The sequence below is a fragment of the Podarcis gaigeae genome, assembly GCF_964106915.1.
Source record: "Podarcis gaigeae genome assembly, chromosome: 2".
NCBI lineage: Eukaryota > Metazoa > Chordata > Lepidosauria > Squamata > Lacertidae > Podarcis > Podarcis gaigeae.
Window position 1 is genome coordinate 24,310,055 of NC_139679.1, and position 27,564 is coordinate 24,337,618.

General features: G+C 42.9%; 1 protein-coding gene across 1 annotated transcript in view; it reads right to left on the reverse strand.

Moving 5' to 3' along the window:
• Positions 1–27,564, reverse strand: part of PITPNC1 (phosphatidylinositol transfer protein cytoplasmic 1) — a 129,727-nt gene that overhangs the window by 49,082 nt on the left and 53,081 nt on the right. Inside the window, exons 2-4 of the mRNA XM_083727795.1 lie at positions 20,175–20,323; positions 9,505–9,593; positions 6,259–6,266 (exon numbers count right to left, since the gene is read on the reverse strand). Of these exons, the coding sequence (XP_083583921.1) occupies positions 6,259–6,266; positions 9,505–9,593; positions 20,175–20,323 (246 nt within the window). The remainder of the gene's footprint in view (positions 1–6,258; positions 6,267–9,504; positions 9,594–20,174; positions 20,324–27,564) is intronic.

Below are 27,564 nucleotides of genomic sequence, written 5' to 3' on the forward strand. Positions count from 1 at the left end.
TTAAAAACACCCCCCCCCCTGGAACCCCGGGAGCGATCGATGACGGTGTTTGGAGAGGAGAAAGGCAAGTTTTGGCAGCTGTCAAAGAGCTGTCAAAGCAGAAAAACAAGATAGAGACTATGTCACAAGGACTTTGCAGGTTATATTTGTTATAAATTGGACACAAATTGCTTTAAATAAGGATTACAAAGTTACTAGGGCTAATGGATGTGATCTGGAAGAGAACTCAGTTTTTGCAATCCACCTAGAGGAGCCGAGGGATATTACAAGTGGTTTTAGTTGGAAATTTGAACAGAATTTTTTATCTCCTGGGAAACTGCAGAAATGGAACATTATTATGACTACAGAGGCCAGTATACCGAAGAAGACAATGGAATCATCCGTTGTGGAATGAAAGGAACTTGACGTAATGTTTTGTTTCTGAGCAACAAGCCTCTGCAAAGGAACTAACTTTTGGAATTAGGACATTTGTGCAGGAAAACAGGGACAGAAAGAAATAGAAAGAGGAGTGTGGCCAATAAGAACAACAAAACAACAAGAATTGGACTAAGTCGAAAGTGGGGACATTTGGGACATCCAGATTTGACAAGCTTAAGGATTATAATTTGGAGTTTTTCACTCCTGGATATAAAAATCTGGATGGAAAAAATGGGCCTTTCTTTGAGACAGAATCCTTTCATGATTGGACATGCGAAACTAAAGAGGACTGGCAAAGGACTATGACTTAGAGAGACGTGGAAATATCGGACATTGAGGAATATTGGGAACGCAACCGGGAAAAGGGGGGGTGGGAAATGTGGAACCCAAAGGGCGTAAACTATGTTTTATTTAGGCTATATACATCTACATGGTATTCTAAAGTGGGGAACTCGTGGAGGGACTAAGCCGATTTTAGGGGAATGGAAAATAATTTTTTTTTATAAAAAAAAAAAAAAATTTTTGGGTTAAGGATAACAAGTTTGAAGTGAGGAGAAGAACTTGTTGAGATTATCTGTTTATTTGAGAGATTTGGAATACAAGGGGGGGAGGGAAGGGGAAGTCCTGAAAGGATGTAATTGGAAAAAGATTTGAAATTGGATGTTTTATTAATTTGTAATTAATTGGAAAACTTTAATAAATATTATTTAAAAAAAAAAAAAAAACATTTACTGAGATATGGCCAGCCAAGTGATGCTGAGTTTGATATTTGTCATTGCATATATCTCAGTCTTTTCAACACTGCACTTTAAACTAAGCTTGGAAGCCTCTGGTTGGTGACTGATGGAGTGTGGAATTTATGATACAGCCACTCCAGATGTTTCACAATCAAAGGCAGATGTAATAGACAGGCATTTTTCCATGACGTTCTGAGCCTCTGGATGGAATTCACCAATTAACTACCCACTCAACATTGTGTGCGCCGAATGAAAAATTTCTCACATTTCTATGGCTCTTACGGCAAAGGATTAATGACGTCACATGGTAGGCCTCTTCCTAGCATTACTGAAGTACCCTAAATAAAAGTTTTGAAGTTACCGTCCATTGCACAGACGACAAAGCCAAAAGAGAGGTCTTTAGCTTGCAAACTAAACAATAGCCGAAACTAGCTAACCCAATTCCTTTTAAACCTTTCTTTTTCATCCCTATCATTATTCATGCTGAGTGAAAGCAAGTCACTGTGCAGAAAATATATTCTGATTACTGCCAAAATCCAATCAATTGCAGATGGTTAATATACAAGATAACACAGTGCACTGTCCTCAATCCTGGGGTGAACCATATGGGCAGGCAGCTGTACTCACCCCCCCCCCCCCGATTTATAAGACAGTAGGAATAGGCTTACCAACCCAACAAGAATCAGAAAGCAGACCGGAGTCTTGGGGAGGGGAGAGTTATTCGGGCCAAGGGAAACTTGTTTCATGGTTTCCATTTGAATCCCTGGCATTTCCAATTACACCATCTCAGGTAGCAAGATTGGAGAACAATGTTAAGTGTAGCCAATGCTGAGATAGACGGACCAATAGCCTGAGTCACTATAAAGCAGTTAGGTACACTGAAAGTAGTCTAATATTCTTTTGGACATGGAACACTTTTGCTGCTCCTTCTGCCCCTGTCCCCTGAACAGTTTCTGATCAATCAGAGGTGTCCCTTGTCTCAAAGCTAACTATATTATTATTTAGAAGGAAAATCACCATAAAATACTGTATTTTTCACTCTATAAGACACACCTGACCATAAGACGCACCTAGTTTTAGAGGAGGAAAACAAGAAAAAAAATATTCTGAATCTGCGTAGCGCCTCTCCAGCAAAGTGGGAGGAGAAAAGGAAGGGGCTCCATTTCTCCTCCTGCTTCGCTGAAGGGGTGCTGCGCAGCTTTCCCTCTCTTTGCAGCGCCTCTCCAGTGAAGCGAAGTCAGAACAGCAAGAGGGATCGCTGCGAAGCGATCCCTCTTGCTGTTCTGGCTTTTGGGACAACTGTGTCAAGCCTCTTCAGGGCAGGGGGAGTGTTCCTCCCGTTGCCCTGAAGAGGCTTCGCGCAGCTGTTCTGGCTTCAGCGATAGCTGCGCAGCCTGCATTTGCTCCATAAGACACACACATTTCCCCTTACTTTTTAGGAGGGGAAAAGTGCATCTTATAGAGCGAAAAATACAGTACCTCTGGGGTTGAAGGCACAATTATTTCTATAGTCGCCAGCATATATATATCAAGACACTCCAAAGGAAAATAAAAATGGGTGAAGCCCCAAAGCGACATTCATTTCTTCCACCGCACAAGTGGGCAATGTTTTGGGGGCTGTGCCAAAATGGCATACTTCTCAGGTGGGGTGTGGCTTACTATTGTAACAAGGTGGCAGAAGGCCTGCTCTCCCTTCTGTCCAGAGCAAAGTTTGGAAACTTTCATAATGACACAACTATGTAGCTCTCAAGGTGCACTCTCAAAGGACTGTGGTTGCTGTCTTTCCACTTGTTCCCGGAAGGTCTGCCACAGCAGATAATTAAGGAAAAAATAAGAGTGAGGACATCTGCAGCTTGTAAGGACACCATGGAGTGAGCTATACAGCTGCAAATAAAACGTTTCAAGTGTGTTATAAAGTGCATTACACAAATGTGACACTAGATGGTAAAGGTGAGCTATGGCAAATTCAATATATTTTTTTCAAAACTTTTTTTTTAAAAAGCATTTCCACAGCTTTTTAAAATATGTGTCTAGATTCCATCCAGCAGCAGAGAAGGTGGGTGGCTTGTGTCACTGATTTATTTCTACAATTTAGATCCTACCCTTTCGTGTGAAGGAACCCAGGCCAGCTGATACATCAATTATGTATATATTTAAAGCATTCTAAAACAGTTTAAAACATTATTCAGCCAGAAACAGCATCTTTCAGCATCAAATGCCTGAGTAAACAGGAATGTTTTCAACTTCCTCTGGAAAAGTCAATAATGGGAGACTGGTGCATCTCATCAGGGAGGACATTCCACAAATGGGGAACCACCACCAAAAAAGAGCCAGTGCCGACCAGGAAGTCCCCAGTTGCGGCACCACCACCAAGGCCTCACCTTCACATGACCCCTCACAGAGTCATAGTTACAGGTAAGTAACCTGTTTTTCTTCTTTGTTTTCCCACCATAGTTCCTCATACGGGAGCATTGTGAGCTAACTTGAAACAAGAGTGGGAAAGAGAGTCGTATCCTCCCTTTAGCAGGTGGACAAATTTGTCACATCCCAATTCCACAACAAAATCGTAAACAAAAGGCTAGAATAGGAACGGCACAAATATGTCCCACTGTTCAACATCTCAAGTTGAGGGAGTTTGGTGGGAAGGCACCATCCATCAGAGTAATCCCATTCTTATTAATGCAGCCTCAGTATGAGACACTCAGTCCTGAGACGCTAAGGTTTTCCTTACCATTTGTACCTTCTAATTGGCAGGCAAAACACCATCATGATTTCAATTGGTATGCCTTTTCCAAGCCTTTTGCCCACTGATGCACTTTATGAACACTGCCTACAGAATCAAGTCACTCAGCTACCTGTTATGAGCTGCAGAGTTAAACTCTGTAATAATTCAGAGATGTAGTTTCGAAGCGTAGACGAGCAGGTTCAACACTATCTCCTTTCAACACCTTAGATTTGCTATCAGTTTCTCTCGAAATGAAGCAAGTTGTTAAGATATTTCACGGCTCCATTGTAACACGTTTTCCCTTCTCCAGAAAGGCAATTGGATTTCAGGATATATGGCATTATCTATGGCACCATCTCTCTCTCTGCCCTGCTATCTTCCATCCTAAGAAGCTTCCACTGAATACCATATTTCTGAGAATCGGACTCATTCCCTGTTATAATATATTACATAGCAGTAGGTTAAGAGTCAATCTAAAATAACGATTAGGATCTCAAAGCCCTTTATGTACAAAATAAAAACAGCAATGTATAGTCAGCTAAAAGAGCCCACAAGCGAGTAGGCTGGGGAGTTATACAACTACTAGGACATTTCCAGGACGTGGGTGGCGCTGTGGGTTAAACCACAGAGCCTAGGACTTGCCAATCAGAAAGTTGGCGGTTCGAATCCCCACGACGGGGTGAGCTTCCATTGCTTGGTCCCAGCTCCTGCCAACCTAGCAGTTCGAAAGCATGTCAAAGTGCAAGTAGATAAATAGGTACCGCTCCGGCGGGAAGGTAAACGGCATTTCCATGCACTGCTCTGGTTCGTCAGAAGCGGCTTAGTCATGCTGGCCACATGACCTGGAAGCTGTATGCTGGCTCCCTTGGCCAAGAAAGCAAGATGAGCGCCGCAACCCCAGAGTCGGTCACGACTGGAACTAATCGTCAGGGGTTCCTTTACCTTTACCTTTAGGACATTTCCAGGCCTGCTTTTTTTTGTGAGAAAGGAAGCTGGATAACTGTAGAATAAGCACCAACACAGCCTGTTTATTCACCCTTGGAATCTGAACCCAGTAGTGCCTGCATGTTATACAGGTGGTACTAATTTTAAAAAGTCTCCTTGATCCTAATAGTTACTCAGAGGCTCATTTTTTAAGGTAAATGGAATAATCTGAAGGCTGCTGGCAAGACTTTGGAGTGTAATCTGAAGGTACAGATCCTTGGAGTTGGCTGGACAATGTGCTCCTCACGCCTTATGACATGAGCTCCAGTGTTCTGCAATAGCCTTCAAACAGTTGCCAAGGTTACCGAGAGTGAGGGTTTATGGAGCGCTCCCTGGCAATAAATACTACAAATAAAGAGGCTGAGACTACCCAGTGAGGCTGTGACTTCTTCTGGTTTCCTCTGTGCCTGCCAACTTATCATGGAAGGCTTAGACAATGCAGTAGACAGCAAGCTAGACAAGAATTTATTGTCTCTCTTAAACACGGACAGAAACAGTAACAGAAAGCTCCTGACTCTACCCAGAAATAACTAAATACAGTCTGCCTAGTGACTGACTCCACCAAGATGCAACTATATATTATGCCACGTGGTCACGAAACTATGTAATGCTACCTCTCCATCCACCAAATAATCTCAAGGAGTGGGCAGGTTCACAGTGAGGCATAACCAATGTAGTCCAGAAACTGTTGGGTTCTGCTTCCGTTTGATCACTTGATTAATTTAGCAAAGGCCCATTCTAGCCCTTTGTCATTTCATCAGACTATTGCTTGTTCTTATCCTTTGCTTTGGTCAAACAGCTATAGGGTAAGGAAGTGGATTGCAGAATAACACCTCTACAATTTTTGCATTGCAGTCGAAAGAGGAAAGATTAGAAGGTTCTTCTGTTCCAAATTGAATCATAGAATCAGTGCACCTGTAGGTATATTGGTGCCTTTTGTGTCTCTCATTCTTTTATTCAGTTCCTTTTTTCCTTTCTGGGCACTGAGCCCAGATTTGTTTAATTTTGCTTGCAGAATGAAGAGTTTTCCCAGACACTGTATCCAGATAGATGACCATTTTATGAGTTAATAAAAGATAAAATAAAATCTGTCTCTTGACTACCAGCAATAACCGGCACTTTAAAGGCCTTGTCCTTTTCTTATTTTTATAGAGGTTTCATTTCAATTAGAACTACTGGGTAGCAAAATATATCAAGCTTCTGAAATTAACATAATATTAAGTTAAATAATTGATGAGGCCCTCCTAATATTAGCTGCAATATCCTTCCCTAGTTATATAAAAGAGGATCCATCTTCTATTGAGTAATATTACCACTATGAAAAACCCCATTACTATGCTTTACTAAAACCTTTCCGAGACTTAATTAACATGCCAAAAAGTAAGCAAAACTTACCGTGTATTCTGATCCAAATTTGCCCAATAGGAAGAGGAGAAAGGGGTGGGGGGAAAGAATAATGCCATAATTATTTTATTGTTCATGTTGCTTTATTAAAATGTAAAAATACATTAATCATTGTGCTGACATGCATATTGCATTTCCTGTGGATTATATGGGAACAGTGCAGAAAGACTGTATTTCTAATTGTTTCATCGCTGGTGAACGTGGAAGTTTGATTCCTGGAGCACCAGGGCAGCAGATATTTTTGCATAATTTTGCTCTCCCTATCATCCCATCCAAGAGCTGTTAAGGCACCCCAAGGAGACAGGTGGTAAACTGTAAACCTGCATACATGAATAGAAAACGGATAAGCATTCTACAGCCTGTTTGTAGCGGAAGTCAGGGGAATGCCTTGCTTTTATTTTGTCTTAGATATCCTAGCTCTTTCTCAATACTACCGGGATATTCCAGTTTCTGATTCAGTTTATAAATAGGACTCCAGTGAGGTCAATTTCAGGAAAAAAACCACAAAACAGATTGAAGCTGCCCTGACAGATTAGATGCTGATTTCATAACGTATTCCTATAAGGTCAAATACTGTCCTTACAGAGGAATACAATTTAGGTTAGGCACACTCCTCAGAGGGCTTAAATCACCATTCCGTACCCACATTTAATTACCGGAATTACATTTGTATCTGGCAGATGATTTGGTTTTGTGCAGATAAACCTTTTGAAAATAAATGCATTTCCTGCAAGTCAGCACATTGAGCTCTCACCCTCAATTCACGCCCCCACCTCCTACTCTCCTTCACCGGTGATACTGAGGAGGTGAAGGAAAGTTTGCCCCCAAGCAATAACTGTGGGAGGAGAAATTGGCTGGCTTCAGCAAAAATATGCCAAAGCAATTGTTGGGGGAAGGGTGCACTGTCTCTGAATCCTATTTCCCCCTCACGCTTGGCACTTCCTTTGGCAGCAATAGCAGGGGTCAGACTTTGTATGGGCATGAAGACTCAACAGCTCTTGGGACACAACAGAAACCTCCCGAGAACTATCCTCCCTGACAGCTCTAAGGAACCAACAGAGATAGAGAGAAACATAAGGAAGCTGCCTTATACCAGGGTCTGCCTATTTGCTTATCTTGTCAATAATGATGATGATGATGAATACCCCGTGCATCTGGCTGGGTTTCCCCAGCCACTCTGAGAGGCTCCCAGCAGAATATTAATAATAAAAAAGGGACAACATCAAACATTAAAAAGTCAGATAGTTATTTATTTCCCTGACATTTGATGGGAGGGCGTTCCACAGGGCAGGGGCCACTACCGAGAAAGCCCTCTGTCTGGTTCCCTGTAACCTCACTTCTCACAGTGAGAGAATTGCCAGAAGGCCCTCGAGAGCTGGACCTCAGTGTATGGGCTGAACGATGGGGGTGGAGACGCTCCTTCGGGTATACAGGGCTAAGGCCGTTTAGGGCTTTAAAGCACCAACACTTCGAATTGTGCTCAGAAGCATACCTGGAGCCAATGTAGGTCTATCCCATGGATAGGTAAACTAAGGCACGGGGGCCACATCTGGCCCAATCGCCTTCTAAATCCAGCCCACGGACGGTCCAGGAATCAGTGTGTTTTTACATGAGTAGAATGTGTCCTTTTATTTAAAATGCATCTCTGGGTTATTTGTGGGGCATAGGAATTTGTTCCCCCCCCCCAATATAGTCTGGCCCCCCACAAGGTCTGAGGGACAGTGGACCGGCCCCCTGCTGAAAAAGTTTGCTGACCCTTGGATCCTGAGTAGCCACTTTCTGGGGTCCCAGGCACTGGCTTCTCCAATCACCCTGAAGGGTGAGTGGGTATAACTGGAGGTGCCAGGGTTTGAATCTGGGACCGTTTACCTGCAAAGGTATGCACTCCACACCTTGAGCTATGGTCCCTTCCCTTGTGTGATCCTAAGGAAACTCCAGGGATACAGTTGGCAAGCTCTGGTAATATCCTGGCAGCCTCCCAAGTGCCATTCCACTTAGCATCCCCGGGAAAATGGTTAGTGAGAACCCAGGAAGATGAGCATCATGGCTTGAGGGCATTTGGGAAATTGTAGTTTAGAGAAAAGGCAAATAAGAGTCAACAAGATAGGAGCATATAAAATCATGCATGGCATGGACAAAATGCACCGAGGAAAAATTTCCTTCCTTGCTCATAACATTATAACTCCAGTGGGCATCCAGTGATGCTGAATGTTGGAAGATTCAGGGCTGGTTTCAAAAAGTGCTTCTGCACACAGTGCACAGTTAAATAACGGAACTTGCTCCCACAGGAGGAAGAAGAGAAGAAGAGTTTGGATTTGATATCCCGCCTTTCACTCCCTTTAAGGAGTCTCAAAGTGGCTCACAATCTCCTTTTCCCTTCCTCCCCCACAACAAACACTCTGTGAGGTGAGTGGGGCTGAGAGACTTCAAAGAAGTGTGACTGGCCCAAGGTCACCTAGCAGCTGCATGTGGAGGAGCGGAGACGCAAACCGGTTCACCAGATTACGAGACTACCGCTCTTAACCACTACACCACACTGGTCCCAACCTAGATAACTTTAAAAGTAGGATAAATCTATCAACAGCGACAAGCCACAATAGAGGCAGCAATGCTTGGACACCACATGAGGGGAGAGTGCTGTTGTGCTCGAATCCTGCTTGTGAGCTTTCCATAGGCATCTGGTTGGCCACTGTGGGAACAGGATGCTGGACCAGATAGGCCACTGGTCTGATCCAGCAATGCCCTTTCTTAAGTTGTTACGTTCTCCTGGCCTCGCCCCATTTAACAGTTCCTTCTGCTGGCTGCAACTCACTTCACTGCAACTAATGTAATTCTCCCACCCTTTGTGAGCTGAAGGCAGGTGTCTGTTCATTATCCTTGGGTGCCAGGGATGTCCACCAGTGTCCTAAGGGAAGGGTACATGTGCAGCCCTTACCTAGGAAGGTGTTCTAGCCCATCACTTTTGTCCTGCAATAATATGGGTTCTCCTACTCTCCCACTACCACCAACATGCCCCTATTTAGGCCCTGGAGATGTCTCATTCATACCTGCCGCTTTCCAAAGGGACAGATCTAGCAATTAAATAAAGAAGATATGGCAGCTGAAGTTGGCATTTCCGGCAAACCTTTCAGAATCTAGTACCTGTTGTGATGTGGAGCCTCAAAGCACAAATGCACCCAAGGGCAAACATGACCTTCACCTTAAAACAACACTTCCCCTCTGTTCTTTAAAACGTACCTGTAATTGTGTATGGGTAGTAATTCCATGCCTTCTCTGTAACATAAAATATTTTGGGGACAACAGCTCTTGCCCAACTTGGGAGTTTGCTGCAAAGAGAAACAAAAATTTAGATCACAAGTACGAAGAACCTTAATACTGACTTAGCATGAGGATATGTGCAAGGAAGAAAATATATTACAGTGGTACTTTGGGTTACATACGCTTCAGGTTACATACGCTTCAGGTTACAGACTCCGCTAACCCAGAAATATTACCTCGGGTTAAGAACTTTGCTTCAGGATGAGAACAGAAATCATGCTCCAGCGGCACGGCAGCAGCAGGAGGCCCCATTAGCTAAAGTGGTGCTTCAGGTTAAGAACGGACCTCCGGAACGAATTAAGTACTTAACCCGAGGTACCACTGTAGTGCAAAGTTCCAAACATGGACCTGAGAATTCACATATTGGTCATATAACAGAAGGAGCAATAACACACACTGCATATTTTATATGACTCTAAGCCACTAAGTGGCATTAGTCTGAGTAATACTATTCTCCTTTTTTTCTTCTCTTTCTTCAATTGCACCGTCTAATGCAATAGTCTTCATATTTTTTCAGACTCAGGACTCATCTTTAACCAAAACATGAATTTAGGAGCCCCTCCGCCCTCCTTCTCATATATCTATCTGCATGATGGCAGTGGGCGGTGCTTCTGTTTGCAACCCACCTTGGATCATGCTGCAACCCATTTGTGGGTCCCAGCCCACCAGGTGAAGTCCTATTCACTAGTGCAGGCTTTGTGAACCTGGTGCCGAGACTGATGGGAGTTGTAGCCCAAAACATCTGGGGGGTACTATGTTGGTGAAGGCTCCTCTTGTGCAAGAGAATTACCTCCCAAACTGAATGCAGTACAGTGGTACCTCAGGTTACATACACTTCAGGTTACATACGCTTCAGGTTACAGACTCTGCTAACCCAGAAATATTACCTCGGGTTAAGAAATTTGCTTCAGGATGAGAACAGAAATCGTGCAGCGGCGGCACGGCAGCAGCAGGAGGCCCCATTAGCTAAAGTGGTGCTTCAGGTTAAGAACAGTTTCAGGTTAAGAACAGGCCTCCAGAACAAATTAAGTTCTTAACCTGAGGTACCAACCACTGTATCTTGATTTTTGTCAAAAGATACCCATTTCTGATACAAGAATACTAAGCCAGTTAATATTTGACTAGCTGTTCCTTCTGCACCTCCCCAATTCTATTTTTATTGACTTTTGTTGGCTTAAAAAGAAAAATATTCAACATAAGGAGTTGCCGGGGTGGGGAGTTGGGGATGCCTGCTTTTTAGCCTGTGTTTTACTTGTCTAGAGTGTTTACACTGGGGCCAAGCAGGTTCTCAGGGATGTGGCCCACCCCAGTGACATCAGATGCCATGACTGCTATAGTGGAGCCACCTGACTTGACCCCAGCACTGCCTCCTGTCACTGAACTGTTCCCCGCTCCCAGGGAAGCAAACGAGGCCAGACTGGAGTGAGCTGGTTGTGTTGACTCCACTTCTAAGGATGCGGTGATGATGGCTGTGATGGCATAAGCAACAGACCCAGGAGACTCAACCTACTTTTAGGAGTGCTCACTTGCATGCTCAGTCCCGTGGCTTGAGAAAACAGTGGAAATGACTGTTCCAAAGGGGAGCTCAGGGGCCATGTCAGGTGTTGGGACTTCTTAGCTTATGCCTAGCCATCTATCCTAGAGCTTTGATGTGACATCTGAACCTGGAACCTGATTTATGCTGGGGTACTGTAGTGAATTCTGGAATAATCATAATCAAGCCAAGAGTCTGGAGTCTACATGTGGCAGCCAGGGCTGGTTCAAGAGCTCACATATCACCAGCAGTTTTTGTTCCATCTGAAACTTTCTACCTTCAGGGAATACTTTCCACACCAGCCTATAGGAAACATACTGGTAGTTTTCAAAGACTGAAAATGAGGTGTTATTTGCTCACTGAGATAAGAAAAAGAAGGGATGCTTTTGAATGGTAGGAAGGTAAATTTAGGTGAAACCAGGGGTAGAAAAAACTAGTAGAGCTGCTCCTGGTAGTCCTGCAACACACGATGCTCCACAAGAAGGAATCTCCTTAGGGTTTTAATATAGTTATTTCTTCTTCTAGCAGCTGGAAAAACAGAAAAGCTAAAACCTAATTCCAGGTGTTTGCGTAATCCTCCTGAGGAAATACAGACTCAAATGTTTTCTCCAAGGCTTCAAGCTCACAGGCAAGCTTCTCCCAGTTGGTTTCATATTTTACTCCTTTGCATGTCACTGGAGCGCTAAGTGTTAGCTCCACCTCCCAGCTCACCTCCTCATTCTCCCATATCCTGACCCATCTGGCTCTTATGTATACACCAGGGATAGACCTGTGACAAGTGCCTAACATGTCCTCATCCACAGGTGATTTCAGGGTAGGGAGAGAGAAGTAAACAGTGTCTTTTCTTGGAACTGGAGACATGTACATGCTGAACTGCTTTGCGGCAGTTTGCACACAATGGCCTGGAGTGCAACTATGCTTAACTATGGGTTTAATGGAAACAAACAGCATGCTGGTGCACGCTGCTCAAAAGTCCCCACTTGAGTTTTTGCTGGCGATATTCCAACAAACCACAAGCATTGGGCTTATGGTGCTGTCTCAGCACATGACTTGTTTCTTTTCAAAGAAGCCATAAGTAGTAGTCCAGGCTTGGCTTACTGCTCTTGGGTTGTTTGGGAAAAACAAACCGCTAGCCTGTGTTCAGGTGATAAGACAAACCAAGGCTTGCTCCCAGGGTAGCATGACCCTGGGAGCAAAGTGAGAACTTTCATTTGTCTATGGTTTACAACCTAAGGAAAATTAGCTACTACTTTTAAAGCTTTGTGTGATATGAATTAAGTGCATCTGCTGAACAACTGTTTGACAGAGCCTGTGTACTGTCCTCAAGTACTCTGCTTAAATAAATATGAATTATTTTAGATAATAAAATTGAAAGACATATGTTTTGTGCAATGCTTTCCTTTTGCTCTTTAGTTTTATTTGACAAACAGTATTATTTTGACCTTTTGCTATTTCGCTCTCATCAAAGGCTGACATCTTATAATTACCTAATAGTAATTTCCTTTAAAATACTGCTCTGATGGTTGACTGAAAGCACAGACATTAAGAGTACATTATCTACTTACATTATCTACAGTATATTGATTTAATACAGTAATATTAATGGAAATCTCCCTGGTAGAGTTATGATCATCTGCTTCTTCAAGAAATTGTTGCATCTAAGACAGCACTTTAAAAACTTTCGACTTTCAGGGAGAAAACACTTTTCCATATCTACTTGTCAGTAGGGAGGGAGGAGAAATGTGATTCAGTTCACATTTAAAGGAAAACCTACCTAATTTGCACTTTTCAAAACAATACACAAATCAGCCTTCAAAATGCACACATCTCCAATATGCATATACTAGGATAAAAGGTGCATGAAAATGTATATAGTGGAAATAACATACAACAATGAATTATATTAGGCAACGTTGCTTATTAAATGTGGATATTATGAGGAATTTGCTGGTGAATATTCTTCTTGTCCTTATTTTAAACTCACAAATTGATGTGGAAATGTGGAGGACTGAATTTAAGATTAAGAAAAGTGAGAGAAACTGACATTGACAGATCTGCCCTTCCCTCCTTGTCAGTAGAGAAACTATTACACATTTGGCCCAGAACCCACGCACACTGCAGAAGTTAATGGAACAGACTCTAAATCAAACACTTGGTCACTGACCATATCTCTTATGTCATATTTGCTCTGAATGAACTACGGGTACAAAAAGAGGGACATCTCTGTCTGTCTGTCTGTCTGCTTTTTCCTATAGGACTAATTGCAGTCGTTAACAGTCCTCAACAGGTTTACCATACTCATTGAGTCAATCACCCATCTCCCACTAACCTTCCGAGAAAAACCCCACCCCACCCTCCCACTATATATAAGGGTCTGGTGACTTCTGTTTCAGTGTATCTGAAGAGGTGGGCGTGCACACGAAAGCTTATACCCAGAACAAACTTAGTTAGTCTCTAAGGCACTACTGGACAATTTTTAATTTGTTTTATTTATTTTGTCTGTCTGTCTGTCTCCCCCCACCTTTAAATTGTACTGAAATAGAAGCAAACAGACATCCAAACAATAATTATAAGAATAGTTTACAAGACTACATCAGGACGCAAGATACATAAGAATACATCTTATGGCTATATACTGCTGGGGAAGATTGTTAGTTGTCCTAGCTTCAGCTCAAACGGGGGAAAGGCTGCTTTTGGAGGTGTCAAAATATTCCCTGAAGACGAAGGTTTACAGCAACTAATACTATTTTTCTTTGCTGTTGACTGATTTCCCCACCTCTTGGCTTCTGGTGCCATTACTTCCCCCTTAACCCTCTCTTCCTGTTCCAGGGAATGTAGCCAATCAGGGATCACACTGCAGATGTGATGTTGTCACAATGACGTATAACCAGTCAGATTTGGACTCATCCGTGGCAGTAGTGACGGACAGCCATCTTTCAGGAAACTTGGCCCACCATCAGTGATCTTCCTATTGAGGAAAACCTTATCTGGTAAGAGTTCCCTAGAACTTAGTTTGAAAATTGCCGATCGAAAACTTTTGGCTAGACCTAAGAACAAACTGAACTTCAATAAACCTGTTGGAACTAGATTGGCTTGTAGCTTACAAACAATATAGCTTAATAAAGGCCTTGTATCAAGTTTCTCAGAAAGTGGTACAAACTCGAATTCAATTTGGGTTGAAGCGATACAAAAATAATGAAATGTGTGAGGTTTTGGAGTTCACTACAAGGTAGAATGAAACCTTAGGGAAAGATTCCCTATTTCTTGATACAGTGAACAAACCTGCAAGTTTTTAGATGTAAAATTAATAGGTAGGTTCCATCTGCAGAACACAATGGGATGCATTTAGTGCTAACTCACACCCTAAGCAATTTCATTGATTTGAAGGGAACAATGCATTTAACACAAAGCTTTCCAATACCAGCCTGCAACTGAAACTGTGCTGAGCAGTGAAATATAATTAGCACTCCTAAGGCATTTGAAAGGATGGAGCAGAGGGGAAAAAGAAAAAGAAAAAGGATGGTGCAGAGGGCAGACAGTCAGTGGTTTCTGTAAGAGAGAGCTTAAAACTGCTTGAATTTACTAATAATGGTCCAACGAGTCATCCATCATAGTGAATCATCTGGATGTGTCATTTCTGACCAATATAATTCCTATATTCATTTTTAAAAAACTAATTAATTCTTGACGCTGCTGTATGAGCAAGAGCAATCTCACTCACACACAATATTATATACTTGTCATTTCTAGCAAAAGTGTCACTTCTAAATTAATATAGAGTCAAACCAAGAGAGCCTTGAAATAGGCTGCCTGAAAGGAAGTCCTTTAAAATGCATCGTATTAGAAACTGCTCATTAAATACTGCACAGGTAGCTTGCATGGTAGAAAATATTAAAATTATGGGCAGAGGTTTTTGTACTAGAATATATGGCAAAAAATGTATATTAAAAAATAGTGGAAACTTTCCACTTCGAGAACCATAAAAAAGAAGACATAAAGCTGTGTTACTTTGCTAGTGCATTTGCCTTAGGCAAAAATCAGTAGGTAAGGAGCTCACACTTGCCTAAGGGCAATGTGCTACAGAAAGAAGAGAACCATGGGAGCAAAACAGTTTGGTTGCTATGAAGTTGAACATTGCAAGGGAGAAAGAGAAAACACAAAAGAGATCACTCCCCTCTTTGCTATATGTGCCCTAGGCGCAAAAGATAAGACGAAAGGTTGGATCAGACACCAACTGGGATGAGACTCTGCATGCACGTACCAGGTTTCGATCTGACCATTTCTCCTTTACAGAGTTAAGGAAACATCCAACATTCTTTCCTTGAACAGGATTAAGATAAAGCATTCCAGTCTGAATTCTTACTCCAGCTGGGACACGTACATTGGATTTCATAGGTTTTACGTATGTACTCCAAGGTCATTTTGTGCACACCCAGAAGAGTTAATGCATTCCATGAACATGGACTGAACATGTTTACTAAGACCTGCCATTAACTTAAGGTCGAGTACTAAAAATACAGCTGTTTTGTGAAAAATAGTAACCAAGTTAGATATTTCTCCATCACAAAGGGGGACTACTTTTGGTTTTGCACAAATTTCCAGCCCAAAACATTCTGAACAGATCTTTGGAATTTTGCTTATTCATGCCTCTTGCCAGTAGAGATTCTCCTTTAAAAAACTGAATGAACACACTGTGGTGATCACACAGGGCCCCCGGACGTTCCACTGTCTATTGATCCCTGTGCCACCACTTTATTTCTCGCTGCCACCGCCCAGGCCCTACCTGGGACAATACTGAGTCCAGTCAGGGTTAAATTGAAACATAAACTTTTGTTTATTTATTGCAGTTTGACAAGTGTGTGGTTTCATAAACGGTATCGGTCCATTACAAGCATGGGGTGCCTATCCAGACCTATAAATTCCGCTACCTGCTCTCACTCACTAAACCACCTCTCCGATATTTTCTTTTCTTACTAGCCCCTAACTGTTCCTGACTCAGCCTATTTTGCTACACTAACTCAACCTACCCACAAACTCTATCCCAATTCATGCCCACTCCAACCAACCACCCAACTCCCAACAAACTCCTCCATGAACCCCTCCAATGAACTCTCCCTTTGCTCCTCCCAGAGCTGGTTTTATAGTCCCACTGACTCCACCCTCCTGGATCCTGACTGGGCAACCTGTTTAACTATTTCACCTCCAGTACACTCTCTTATGTTAACGTCACACACACAAACCCAGGGGTCAGCAAGGTTTACCTCACCTGGGTCGGTTCACTCCAGTGGAGATCCTTCTGTGGGCTAGATTGTGTGTGTGTGTGTGTGTGTGTGTGTGTGTGAATGCGTGCGCCTGCGATTTCCAGGGTCTGCACAGACACGATTTCTGGCACTGCAGAAGCGAGTCCCTGCGCCACACTGCGCCAGTTTAGCACAGCACACAGGGACTCGATGAGCGGGTGGCTCGGTTCAGGGGTGATTTGTGGGCCAGTTAAACGACCCCCGTGGGCCGCTTGTGGCCTATGGGCCTTAGGTTGCCTACCCCTGCACTAACCTGTCCATGTTTTCATATTCATATGTGTGTAGTTGTGAAGTATTGTCCTAAGAAGCACCACTGTGAAAGCTGGATAACCTGTTCCGGTTCTTATTTGTTAGAAGTTAACCCTAAGTTTGGGTCTGAAGCATGTTGGCATAACGTAATTTGCAAGTGGACTGTGGTTGGTAATCTTGTTGCTAGGCTGTGAAAAGGACAGAGCTGACAGAATTCTGGGGTAGCACTGCAGTGATACAACGGACAGAATATTGCTGTCACAAAGAAGCTCAATAAAAGTAAATGGACCTAAGGGAACAGAAGTGAATGTGCAAAGCAGCAAAGTTTGGTTAGGCTACCAGTAGGAAAGCAATTGAAATAGATTAAACAACACATTTTGAAAAAGAGCAATATAAATCTTTCATTTAGAACCAGTCTTCAATCTGAGCAGAAGCACCAACCCTTCAAAATTATCATGTGACCTCGGGATATTAATATATTTTGCTTAAAGAAACTGCAGAGCACAAAGAGGAAAATAAGATATCCCCCAATCATGTCCTTCACTTTACGTTATAGGTTACTGATGCTCAAGGCCATATATATATATATGCTCAAGGCCATATACAGTATATATATATATCTCCATAATGTCACCTTGCTTTGCTGACGTGAACCTGTTGCCCCCCCCCCCCATGAGTCATTTCTCTTGTAGAGTGCTGTTTGCTTATACTTCCACAAGCAATTCTCTGTGCATTGTGAGCCAGACTGACTTTATGCACACTGCTGATGTAGACAAGTAGAACCATCGTGTCAGACAGGATTTAATTTTAAAGCACCTTTTCCCAACACTGCAGTTACTGATTTGAGTGTTTCAGGCAAAAATGCTTTTTTGAAAAGAAAAAACTTGGCTTCAACTGGAAAGATGACACCTTCTATCTTCTAATATACTTTACACATTAGAGAATCTGAGAGACCATGACAAACATGAATTAATTAGTCCTCTCAATCCTTTTGAGCTTAAAAGCCAAGAATTATTATCATCAGCTTTGGTGGGACATAAACCTCAAGAAAGACTGGACCCTGAAGCTATCCTACAGCACCTGCTCATTGGGAGTTCAATTAAAGTGCAATCCTGACTTGAAGTTTTGATAGCCAACTTTTCTCCATGCAGGAAATCCTTATCGTCCCAGAGATACATTAATGTGGACAAATCTAGTGTGTAAAATAGACATTTTCACAACATCAGTGAACTTTCCCTAGGGTTGTTCAGCTTATAAATGATCCATGAGTGGAATTCTCTTCTATGCACTCCAAACATTTCTAGCTCTCATGATTCTCTACAGCAGTGTTGGCCAAACTTTGGTCTCCAGCTGTTTTTTCCGCAGGGCCTGCAAGACAGAGCTGTTCCACCTGGCCTTTGGTCAGGGCGCAGCCTGACTCCCTCCTTTGGCAATCTTTACAAAACTTTAGTTTATGGTTGCCATCAATTTTGATTTTAATTACTTTTTATAATGTTTTTATAATGTTGTACTGTTTTAGTGTTGTTAGCCGCCCTGAGCCCGGCTTCGGCTGGGGAGGGCGGGATATAAATAATTTATTATTATTATTATTATTATTATTATTATTATTATTGGACTACAACTCCTATCATCCCTAGCTAACAGGACCAGTGGTCAGGGATGATGGGAACTGTAGTACAGTAGAACCTCTATTTACAACAGCCTCCACTCGCGGATGTTCCAAGTTGTGACCACGGCAAACCCAGAAGTGAGTGGCGGGTTTGCTGCCGTTCGCGCCGCGCAGGAGTGGCAATCGCCGTTCATGCTTGTGCAGAAGTGGCAATATCATTGCCCATGCCTGCGTGCAACGGCGCCTCTCCCAGCGACCCGTTTCGCCATAAGGACGGGCCTCCAGAATGGACTGTGGTCGTGAGTAGAGGTTCCACTGTACCAAAACAGTTGGAGACCCAAGTTTGGCCAACACCTCTATACAGTGTTCAGAAATGTTGGCTTGGGTCAGAAACCAGTCATTATTCTTGGTCATCACCCATCCTTCTCCTCCTCGAAGTCCTCTGGTATGTATAAGACACTTGCGGCAGAGCATTGTCTCACATATTGCACTGAGAAGGCAGAACCAAGACAAGTCTCTTGCACTGCCCGTTTCAAATCCCAGAGCTGGAGAGATCATCCACCCACCTGACCAACTCTTCCACACTGGAATTTGGGGAGGCCTGATGTCGTACTGAGCTTTGGAACAGCAATTCCTTGAAATTCACTGGGAGCTCCAGGGAGGGGAGAGGATTTGTATGTTGCTGCACGTCCTGACTAGGCCATAGGCTGTCACCAGAGGCAGTTCCCCTGGTGACTGGATTTATAGGGAATTGCTTACACAAATCCTTATCTTCAGTGCACTTTAAGCATCATTGTATCTGGTCCTGCCTGGTCTTCATTCATGTCACCTTATAGTTTGTTTTCTCTCAGGCATAATTCTTAGACTAATCTGTACAGAAAGGGGAAGCTGTGCTGACTTTTGTCTTACATGCCAGCTGCTAAACTGTGACCAGTGGTCTGCGAGCTTCATTCAGGTGGTCTGTGGGATGTCTTTGATGAACGCTTACAATTTCGATTCAAATTGGAATATATGAAGTAAAAGAAGCAATAAAAACAGAATTAAAAATCATAAGCAGAATCTAGCACATTAGAATTGCTATAGCAGGCAATCATTAAGATTGGCCAAGACCCTCAGCAATTTCCAAGTAGGCCCATAGAGGGGGGAAGTTTGGGAAGCACTGAGACAGAGAGTTGTGCAAGTGCAACTGTAACACATATATACCAGGCATAAAACCTAAACAAAATGTCTTAAGAAGAAATGGAGAAGAGGAAAGTACAGTGGTACCTTGAGTTAAGTACTTAACTCGTTCCGGAGGTCTGTTCTTAACCTGAAACTGTTCTTAACATGAAGCACCACTTTAGCTAATGGGGCCTCCTGCTGCCGTCGTGCTGCCAAAGCACGATTTCTGTTCCCATCCTGAAGCAAAGTTCTTAACCTGAAGCACTATCTCTGGGTTAGCGGAGTCTGTAACCTGAAGCATATGTAACCTGAAGTGTATGTAACCCGAGGTACCACTGTACTGTATTTTTATGTCTATAAGATGTCCCCATGTATAAGACATCCCTTATTTTGGGGGACTCCAATTTAAGAAAATGGGGGGAGATGGCCCCTGTGTATAAGACACCTCCAAATTTTGGACATTATTTTTAGGGGTGGAACCTAGTCTTATACACGGAAAAATACGGTATGTCATTTCCAAAGCTACTACTCTGCCCCCATGCCACACTCCTTTTCAATGGCAAAGCCTGCACATTTGGAAAGAACCTTCACCCCCATGGTTTTTCTCATAAATTCTATAAATCAGTGGTTTTCCACGACACACCCTATGCCTGAAACAGAACAAACTGCACAAGAAGACTTTACCTCCCAAATCTGCACAGACATTCCAGGACAATGCAATGGCAGAAATGTTTACCTGTTCAGATAAACCCGTTTTTCGGTCAACTGACCATTCCCATAATTCGGATCTTCATAGGGTTCGTTCTGCACCACTTCTACCCCTTCTCCACGATCACTTTGCTCGTGGCTGTGTTTACTGATCATGTACAGCTGTCCAATTCTGTACTGCAAAGCAAAAGGAGAAGCAAAACATTTAGGTCTGCCGCAAAATCATCGGGGAAAGAAGTGAACCTCACCCTAGTAATCAGTATAATGAAAAGTATTTCTTGAAGAAATCTGCTAACTACCCTGAGAATGGCTGATGGGGATAGATAATTGAGATGCGTCTGTATAACTTTTATACACAAGGCCTTTCCAAAGCGTTTCTAGCTATCAATTTAACATTACAGCATCATAGGGCTGCTTCAGACAGTTGTAAATCGCTCTACATGGAATGGTTCTTAAAGACAAAGCTGTGAGGAGCATGTAACCGAACTCTCTCATCTTAACAGCAATTCACAGCAAGTTCATTGACAGGAAAACGTGGCCTCACAATCACACAAATTGCTCCTAGATGTGTCAGCTTAGATGGGCCAGTTCAAACATTTCTTTCTTCCCATAGCTGCCTCTATTTGGGCCACTCTACATACAGCATCTCAGCCCACCTGATTATAGGAGAACCTGAATGGATTTGTTCCAGAAGTGGGCAGAGAAGGAATGAAATATCTAAAGTAACATGAATGCATTATTTTTCAAAAGACCTTGAAGATTCCTTTGAACTGATTTGTAAATAGTAGCCTAAATCCCCAAGAGATTCATCCTCAGGATGGCAGGGACAGTATGAGTATGATGCGAAACAAAACTAACTTCTTCCTCTTTTTCTTTTGGCAACAATTTATTATTCAATTACCTGCTTCATTTAATTAACAAAATTTATATGCCAATTGATTGTAGTAAAACCTCTAAAGCGTTTGACAGGAAATGTTAATATTATCAATAAAAACAATTAAAAACATTTTAAAATAACTATAATTAGGAGTAAAATACACTTATTTCAGTTAACAGAATGCATATACTGCAAAATGTATATAATGTAAAACTTAAAGGACATTAGTTGTAAACTGTCCACAAAAATATTAAATAAGTGCAGAAGTGCAAGTGTTTAACAACTTTCAGAATAGACTTTGACTTCAGTTAAACCTAGTTACATTGAGTAGCAGCTGAGATTATCAAAATTAAGCATAAACCAAGGGGGGAATTCAGGGTAGTTCTAAATGGGGTTATGTGTGTATGGAATGGCTCTGCTCGTGTAAAAAGGCTTTCCCTCCTATTCTCCCCCCCAAAAAGCCACCTGCTCTGGGCTTTTCACCATCACTCTGGAACAGAAATGGGGGGGGCGGGCATGAGGAAGAGCTGAGGGGGAGAAATCCTATTGTGTGAGCAGACCTGTTTGTGTGCATGCAACAACTTAGATATTTGCAAAAGTCAAGTCTCTATTTAGTGGGTACATTTCAACATTAAAACATTTTAAAGTAAAAAACAAAACAAAAATTTCAAGTACACATTGTACTTGATCTTTTAAAATGCACATTTCTGAAAGTACTGTGTTAAGTTAAAACTGAGATAATCCAATTACAGATAACAAAGAGTTACAGAATGGCCCTTGGGCCTTGGGTATTAAAAAAGCTGATGCTTATATTGTGGCAGTAACCCTGCAGATGAAGTGTTATATCATTATTACAAACTGTGCCTACCATAGCACAAGTGGATTTTTGTTATACATTTAATGTGTTCATAATTAGAACTCGGCTACTAACGTCTACTGAAAAGCTTGTGGATCATTTAACCTACGGAGATGTTTTCTGTGTAAAAAATTGCACAATAGCAGATTGATCTTTATACTGAATCTCACCTCTGTGGAAGCCAAGGACGATTTTGCAACTGATCGCCATACAGATTACATAAATATATTGTAGCATATAGAACTAGCATAGAATTCATCTGAACAACAGGAGAGGCAAGAAAGGGGGATGGATTATAAGCTTTACTGTCAACAGAGAGTTCTCAGGTAGAAGCTGTCCTAGCCATAAAATTATAAATTAAAATGTGAACAACGGATGCTGCCAAGCAGAGATGGGAAAACGCGGTCATTTGCTGGGACACATACTGGTCCCATGGAGAACAGTAAGGTCCAAAGTGTCCCAGCACAGCATCAGAATATGTTCAAATGTTCCAGGGATATAAGTGGAGCACTTGTGTATCTTTGGTCTGCAATCCCATTCCATCTGCTCAGGGTCTGAATGGGCTCGTATTTCAGGTGTTTGAAATGACAGCAAGAATGGATTATATATGCACATATTTTTAGGGCTGAAAAGAGTGTAAATATGTAGCACAATCCAGCAGCATCTAGGCACTTTTAGATTATATTCAGGGCTTTCCCCCTTCAGCCGGAACTCTCCAGCAGTGGCAGAGCATATGCCCGCGCTGCCCAGGACGGGCGCGCTTCCGAGGGGCGCGCGCATAGGGTGCCCTCCCAGGCACGGGACAGCTGCTTGGGTGCCAGAGTGGCACTTGCAAGCGTACAGTTATACCTCGGGTTACATACGCTTCAGGTTACAGACTCCACTAACCCAGAAAGATTACCTCAGGTTAAGAACTTTGCTTCAGGATGAGAACAGAAATTGTGCTCCGGTGGCGCGGTGGCAGCAGGAGGCCCTAGTAGCTAAAGTGGTGCTTCAGGTTAAGAACAGTTTCAGGTTAAGAATGGACCTCCGGAACGAATTAAGTTCTTAACCCAAGGTACCACTGTACTGGACAGAGCAATCCAAAGCCTGACTGGGGAGAAGCAAAACCCAGCAAGAAGAGGGGCAGACCCGCCATTGCATCCAAAGCCCCAGCACTCGTGCCATCGAGGGCAGAAGGATGTGTGTGTCCCTTTTCTCGCTACACCAGCTCCTGACTGGCAACTGAGGGGCCCAAGGATTGGGCCCCTTGGGGACTCTGCTGGCGCCTCGCCATTTTTCAGTGCTTTCTGCCACAGGGTGTGCTGCCTCCCCCACCAAAAAACAGTGCTCCTTTCTGCAGCCAATGCTACATACTCTCCTACTGGTCCCAGACATTGCCACAGGAATGGAAATGGAAGAGGCCGGGCAGCATGCAACATATCTGCATGCCCTGCAACATTTCACAGGTGAGAGCAAAAGCGTTCCTGAGCATGGGTACCTTCCACAGCAAAGTGAGATCTGTGGAAGGGAGAGACACGGAGACGCGAGGGAGAAAAAGTCCAAGCTGCATCTGCAGCAAAGGGAGGCAGGACATTCAGTTCAGGGGGTTCAATGTACCCTTTGGTTCTCAGAATGATTTACTGAAAAACATCTACAAGGAAGATTTATAGGTTGTTCACCTGAGCCTGTCTGTAAATGCATTCTTGCTTTTTTTCTTTTTTAAAAGCACTCTATAACTCTTATTTATCTAGCTCAGAGGAGGAGGCTCAAGGCTACAGCACGAAGCTGCCGATCAGCATGCCTGGATATGCCTTTAACTGAGCCTGTGTGTATTTAGTGTCAGCACTGAGTGAAGCACCAGCGTTTTCTGCAAGACATCCTTGTGGTTTTGTGACAAAGCCTACAATTAGAATAATTTTTAAACCGGGAACCTTCCCTGCTCCAGAGGCAGCTTCAGAATGGCAGGGAAGGGAACTTCATGTTCCGGAAGGTTCCTCCCACACAAACAAAAACAAAAAACCCTAGAAGATGGGTTTAGGGAGGAGGTAGGAAAAGCAGAGCACTGCCCTGCCCCCCCCAGCATCTGGCTTGGAGGGGAGATATATAGTATAACTCCCACTGCTGCCTTTTAAAGCACTGTTTAACACCCCCAAGTGTTCTGCAAAAGGTGGAGGGGGTGCTGTGAGGTATAACAGGACCAGTGGCGTAGCGTGGGTTGTCAGCACCCGGGGCAAGGCAAGTAATTTGTGCCCCCTAACCCATGGATTTGCACCCCCTAACCCGTGGATTTGCGCCCCCTAACCCTAACCCCCAGATGTTGCAGCCGGTGCGGCCGGGCCCCCCTGCACCCCCCACGCTACGCCACTGAACAGGACTGGGAATATCCTAATTAGGGCAATGTAAAAATCTGTTCCAAGCTATTCCAAGTCAAGTTTTTGTTTTTGTTTTAATCACATCACCCTCAGGAGCCCCAAAGTGAAATATGGGCAGTGAATGAGGCTGTGGAGAGCAAGGCAAAGGTTACAAACTTTTTTTAAAAAAAAAGTTTAAATGAAGAATACAAACATACAACCTTCAGCCACCTTGTAACACTGATGAGGTAAGAACCATGCCAAATTTCACAATAATATACATAAAGCTTGCTGGATCAGGCCCCATCTCGTCCAGCATCCTGTTCTAACAGTGACAGCTTAGATACCTGTAGGGAAACCTGCAAGTAAGACCTGAGCACAAGAGCACTCCCTCTTTCTGTGGCTTCTGGTATCTAGAAGTATTACTCCTCCAACTGTGGAGGCAGAGTGTAGCTATCATGGCTAGAAGTCATTTATAACCTTATTCTTCTCCACTGGATGCGAGTGGCGCTGAGGTCTAAAACCACTGAGCCTCTTGGGCTTGCCGATCGGAAGGTCAGTGGTTCGAATCCCCGCAACGGGGTGAGCTCCCATTACTCTGTCCCAGCTCCTGCCAACCTAGCAGCTCAAAACATGCCTGTGCAAGTAGATAAATAGGTACTGCTGTGGCGGGAAGGTAAACGGCATTTCCATGCGATCTGGTTTATGTTACGGTGTTCTGTTGTGCCAGAAGCGGCTTAGTGATGCTGGCCCCATGACCCAGTAAGCTGGCTGTGGACAAACGCCAGCTCCCCCGGCCTGAAAGCGAGATGAGCACCGCAACCCTATACAGTGGTACCTCCGGTTATGAACTTAATTCGCTCTGGAGGCCCGTTCTTAACATGAAACCGTTCTCAACCTGAGGCGCGCTTTCGCTAATGAGGCCTCCTCCAGTGCACAACTTCCGCTCACATCCTGGGACAAAGTTTGCTTCCAGGAGCACCTACTTCCAGGTTAACAGAGCTCATTACCCAAAGCATTCGTAAGGAGGACGCAAGGAGTAACCAGGGGTATTATTGTAGTCACCTTTGACTGGACTTCACTGTCCAGGAGTCCTTTACCTTTTTTTCATTTCTCCTCCATTAATTTGTCAAATCCTTTTAAAAAACCACTGAAGTTGGTGGCCTCCTATGGGAGTGAGTTCCATAGTTTAACTATGTGCTTCATGAACAAGGGCTTTCCCCTAGACAATTTCTGCAGAATTACTTTTCCAGTTTGGGGAAAACTTATTGTCGCCCCTATCCCTAGTGAATTGTGGTTTAAAAAACAACAACCAGCTTAGTGCTAGCAAGCAGCAAAAAATGGAAAAGCAATTAATGGGTAGAGCTACAAGGCTCTGGCCTGAAGCTAGCCCACTTCTCTTCCAAATTGGCATGTACTTGCCAATTTCTCATGTACTTGCAACATCTGCTCCCTTCCATCCTTTAAGCCATGGTAGAAATTACATTGAGAAACATGGAGAGCTCCCTTCATCAAGAGAGCAACTATTCACTCCCGAGGATGAAACATCAATAACCGTAAGAGGGATGTGCTAATTACTGGAGATTGTTATTTGTCCCAGACTATATAACTGTAAATTAATTGACTTAGATGTCATTGTATCAGCTTCTTTAGAAGGATTATTTAATGGCCTTCCATATGCAAATTGTGTATATCTGTATGGTACTGAGAAATCAGAAACTGTACTATACGCATTATTGTTGTATAATTTTTAGAGAGATGGAAGAATCAGACTTATTTCACTTTTGTTCCCTTTCTAGGAAAGTCTCTGTCTGTCCGTCTCTCTCTGTGTGTACACATGCATTTTAGTATTTTAACTTTTCATATATTTTAAACTATTTTTTCTAGACTTTATTGTTGTATCATTTTGTAAACTGCTTTCATGTTGTTATTGTTTTACAATCAAACAGTGTACAAGTTTTATGAAATAAATAAATAATATTTTTAGAGCAAAGGGGGCACAAGCAAATGAGAAGAGCTGAGCCCTCCTACATCTATCACTTCCTTCTTAGGTCTTCCCTCAAATACTTTTTCACCCAGAGGAAACAGATTGGCTGAGGAAAGAAAAATATGAAGAGAGAAGACCGAAATAAAGGGGGGAAGAGTTAATCATCCTTATCTACTTTTGCTCTAAAAATGTCCCAGCCCTCTGCTTTATAAGTAATTGAAGCAGACCTGGTTTGAAACAAAAAAGATTGCCAATAACATGCCTAATTTGGACCTTAATTCTTTTTTCTTCTTATCTGAAGCTGAAAAAGATTTCTTAAAAGTTAAGTACTGCAAGAGTGCCTGGTCATGCCACTGGTGAATAATGGATCTCTAAGTGCATTCCATTTGTAGCCAAAATTCAAGAAATAAAAAAGGAGGAATGACAGGAATCTGCTAAGGGGACGTGTATCAGGTGAATTCAAAGTTCATATGAACGCAAGAAATGTTTTACCCCTTTAAACTGCAGAGATATTTCAACTGTTTAAAAATTACAAGCTTATAAAAAACTTTGTTCTAAAATTGTTTTTACAGTTAAAAGAATACTTGGACATTTATATATTTTCCACAAAACTGCACACACAGGACTTTGTAGCAAAAATAATAATCTACAGAGTAATATCCAACATTAGTCAAAATAGGTTAAAGCTAAACACTCACAATGGACTGCAAGAAGATCAAACCTATCCATTCTGAAGGAAATCAGCCCTGAGTGCTCACTGGAAGGACAGATCGTGAAGCTGAGGCTCCAATACTTTGGCCACCTCATGGGAAGAGAAGACTCCCTGGAAAAAGACCCTGATGTTGAGAAAGATGGAGGGCACAAGGAGAAGGGGATGACAGAGGACGAGATGGTTAGATAGTGTTCTCGAAGCTAGCAGCATGAGTTTGACTAAACTGCGGGAGGCAGTGGAAGACAGGAGGGCCTGGCGTGCTCAGGTCCATGGGGTCAAGAAGAGTTGGACGCGACTAAACGAATAAAAAACAACAACAAACACTCACAAATTTGGAAAGCTCATTATTCACTGACTTCCAAAAACAGAACAAAAAACATAACCCCGCAAAGCAAAATATAAAAAGAAAGCCTGAACTCCGGAGTCCTTTGGGGACACAGAGACGACATACACCTGCATAAGAAGACTCTGTAACAGTGGAGTCAAGATCAGGCATAGGCAGACTGGGCCCTCCAGATGTTTTTGGCCTACAACTCCCATGATCCCTAGCTAGCAGGACCAGTGGTCAGGGATGATGGGAACTGTAGTCTCAAAACACCTGGAGGGCCGCGGTTGAGGAAGCCTGCTGTAGAGGGAAGTGAGGGGCAGATGAG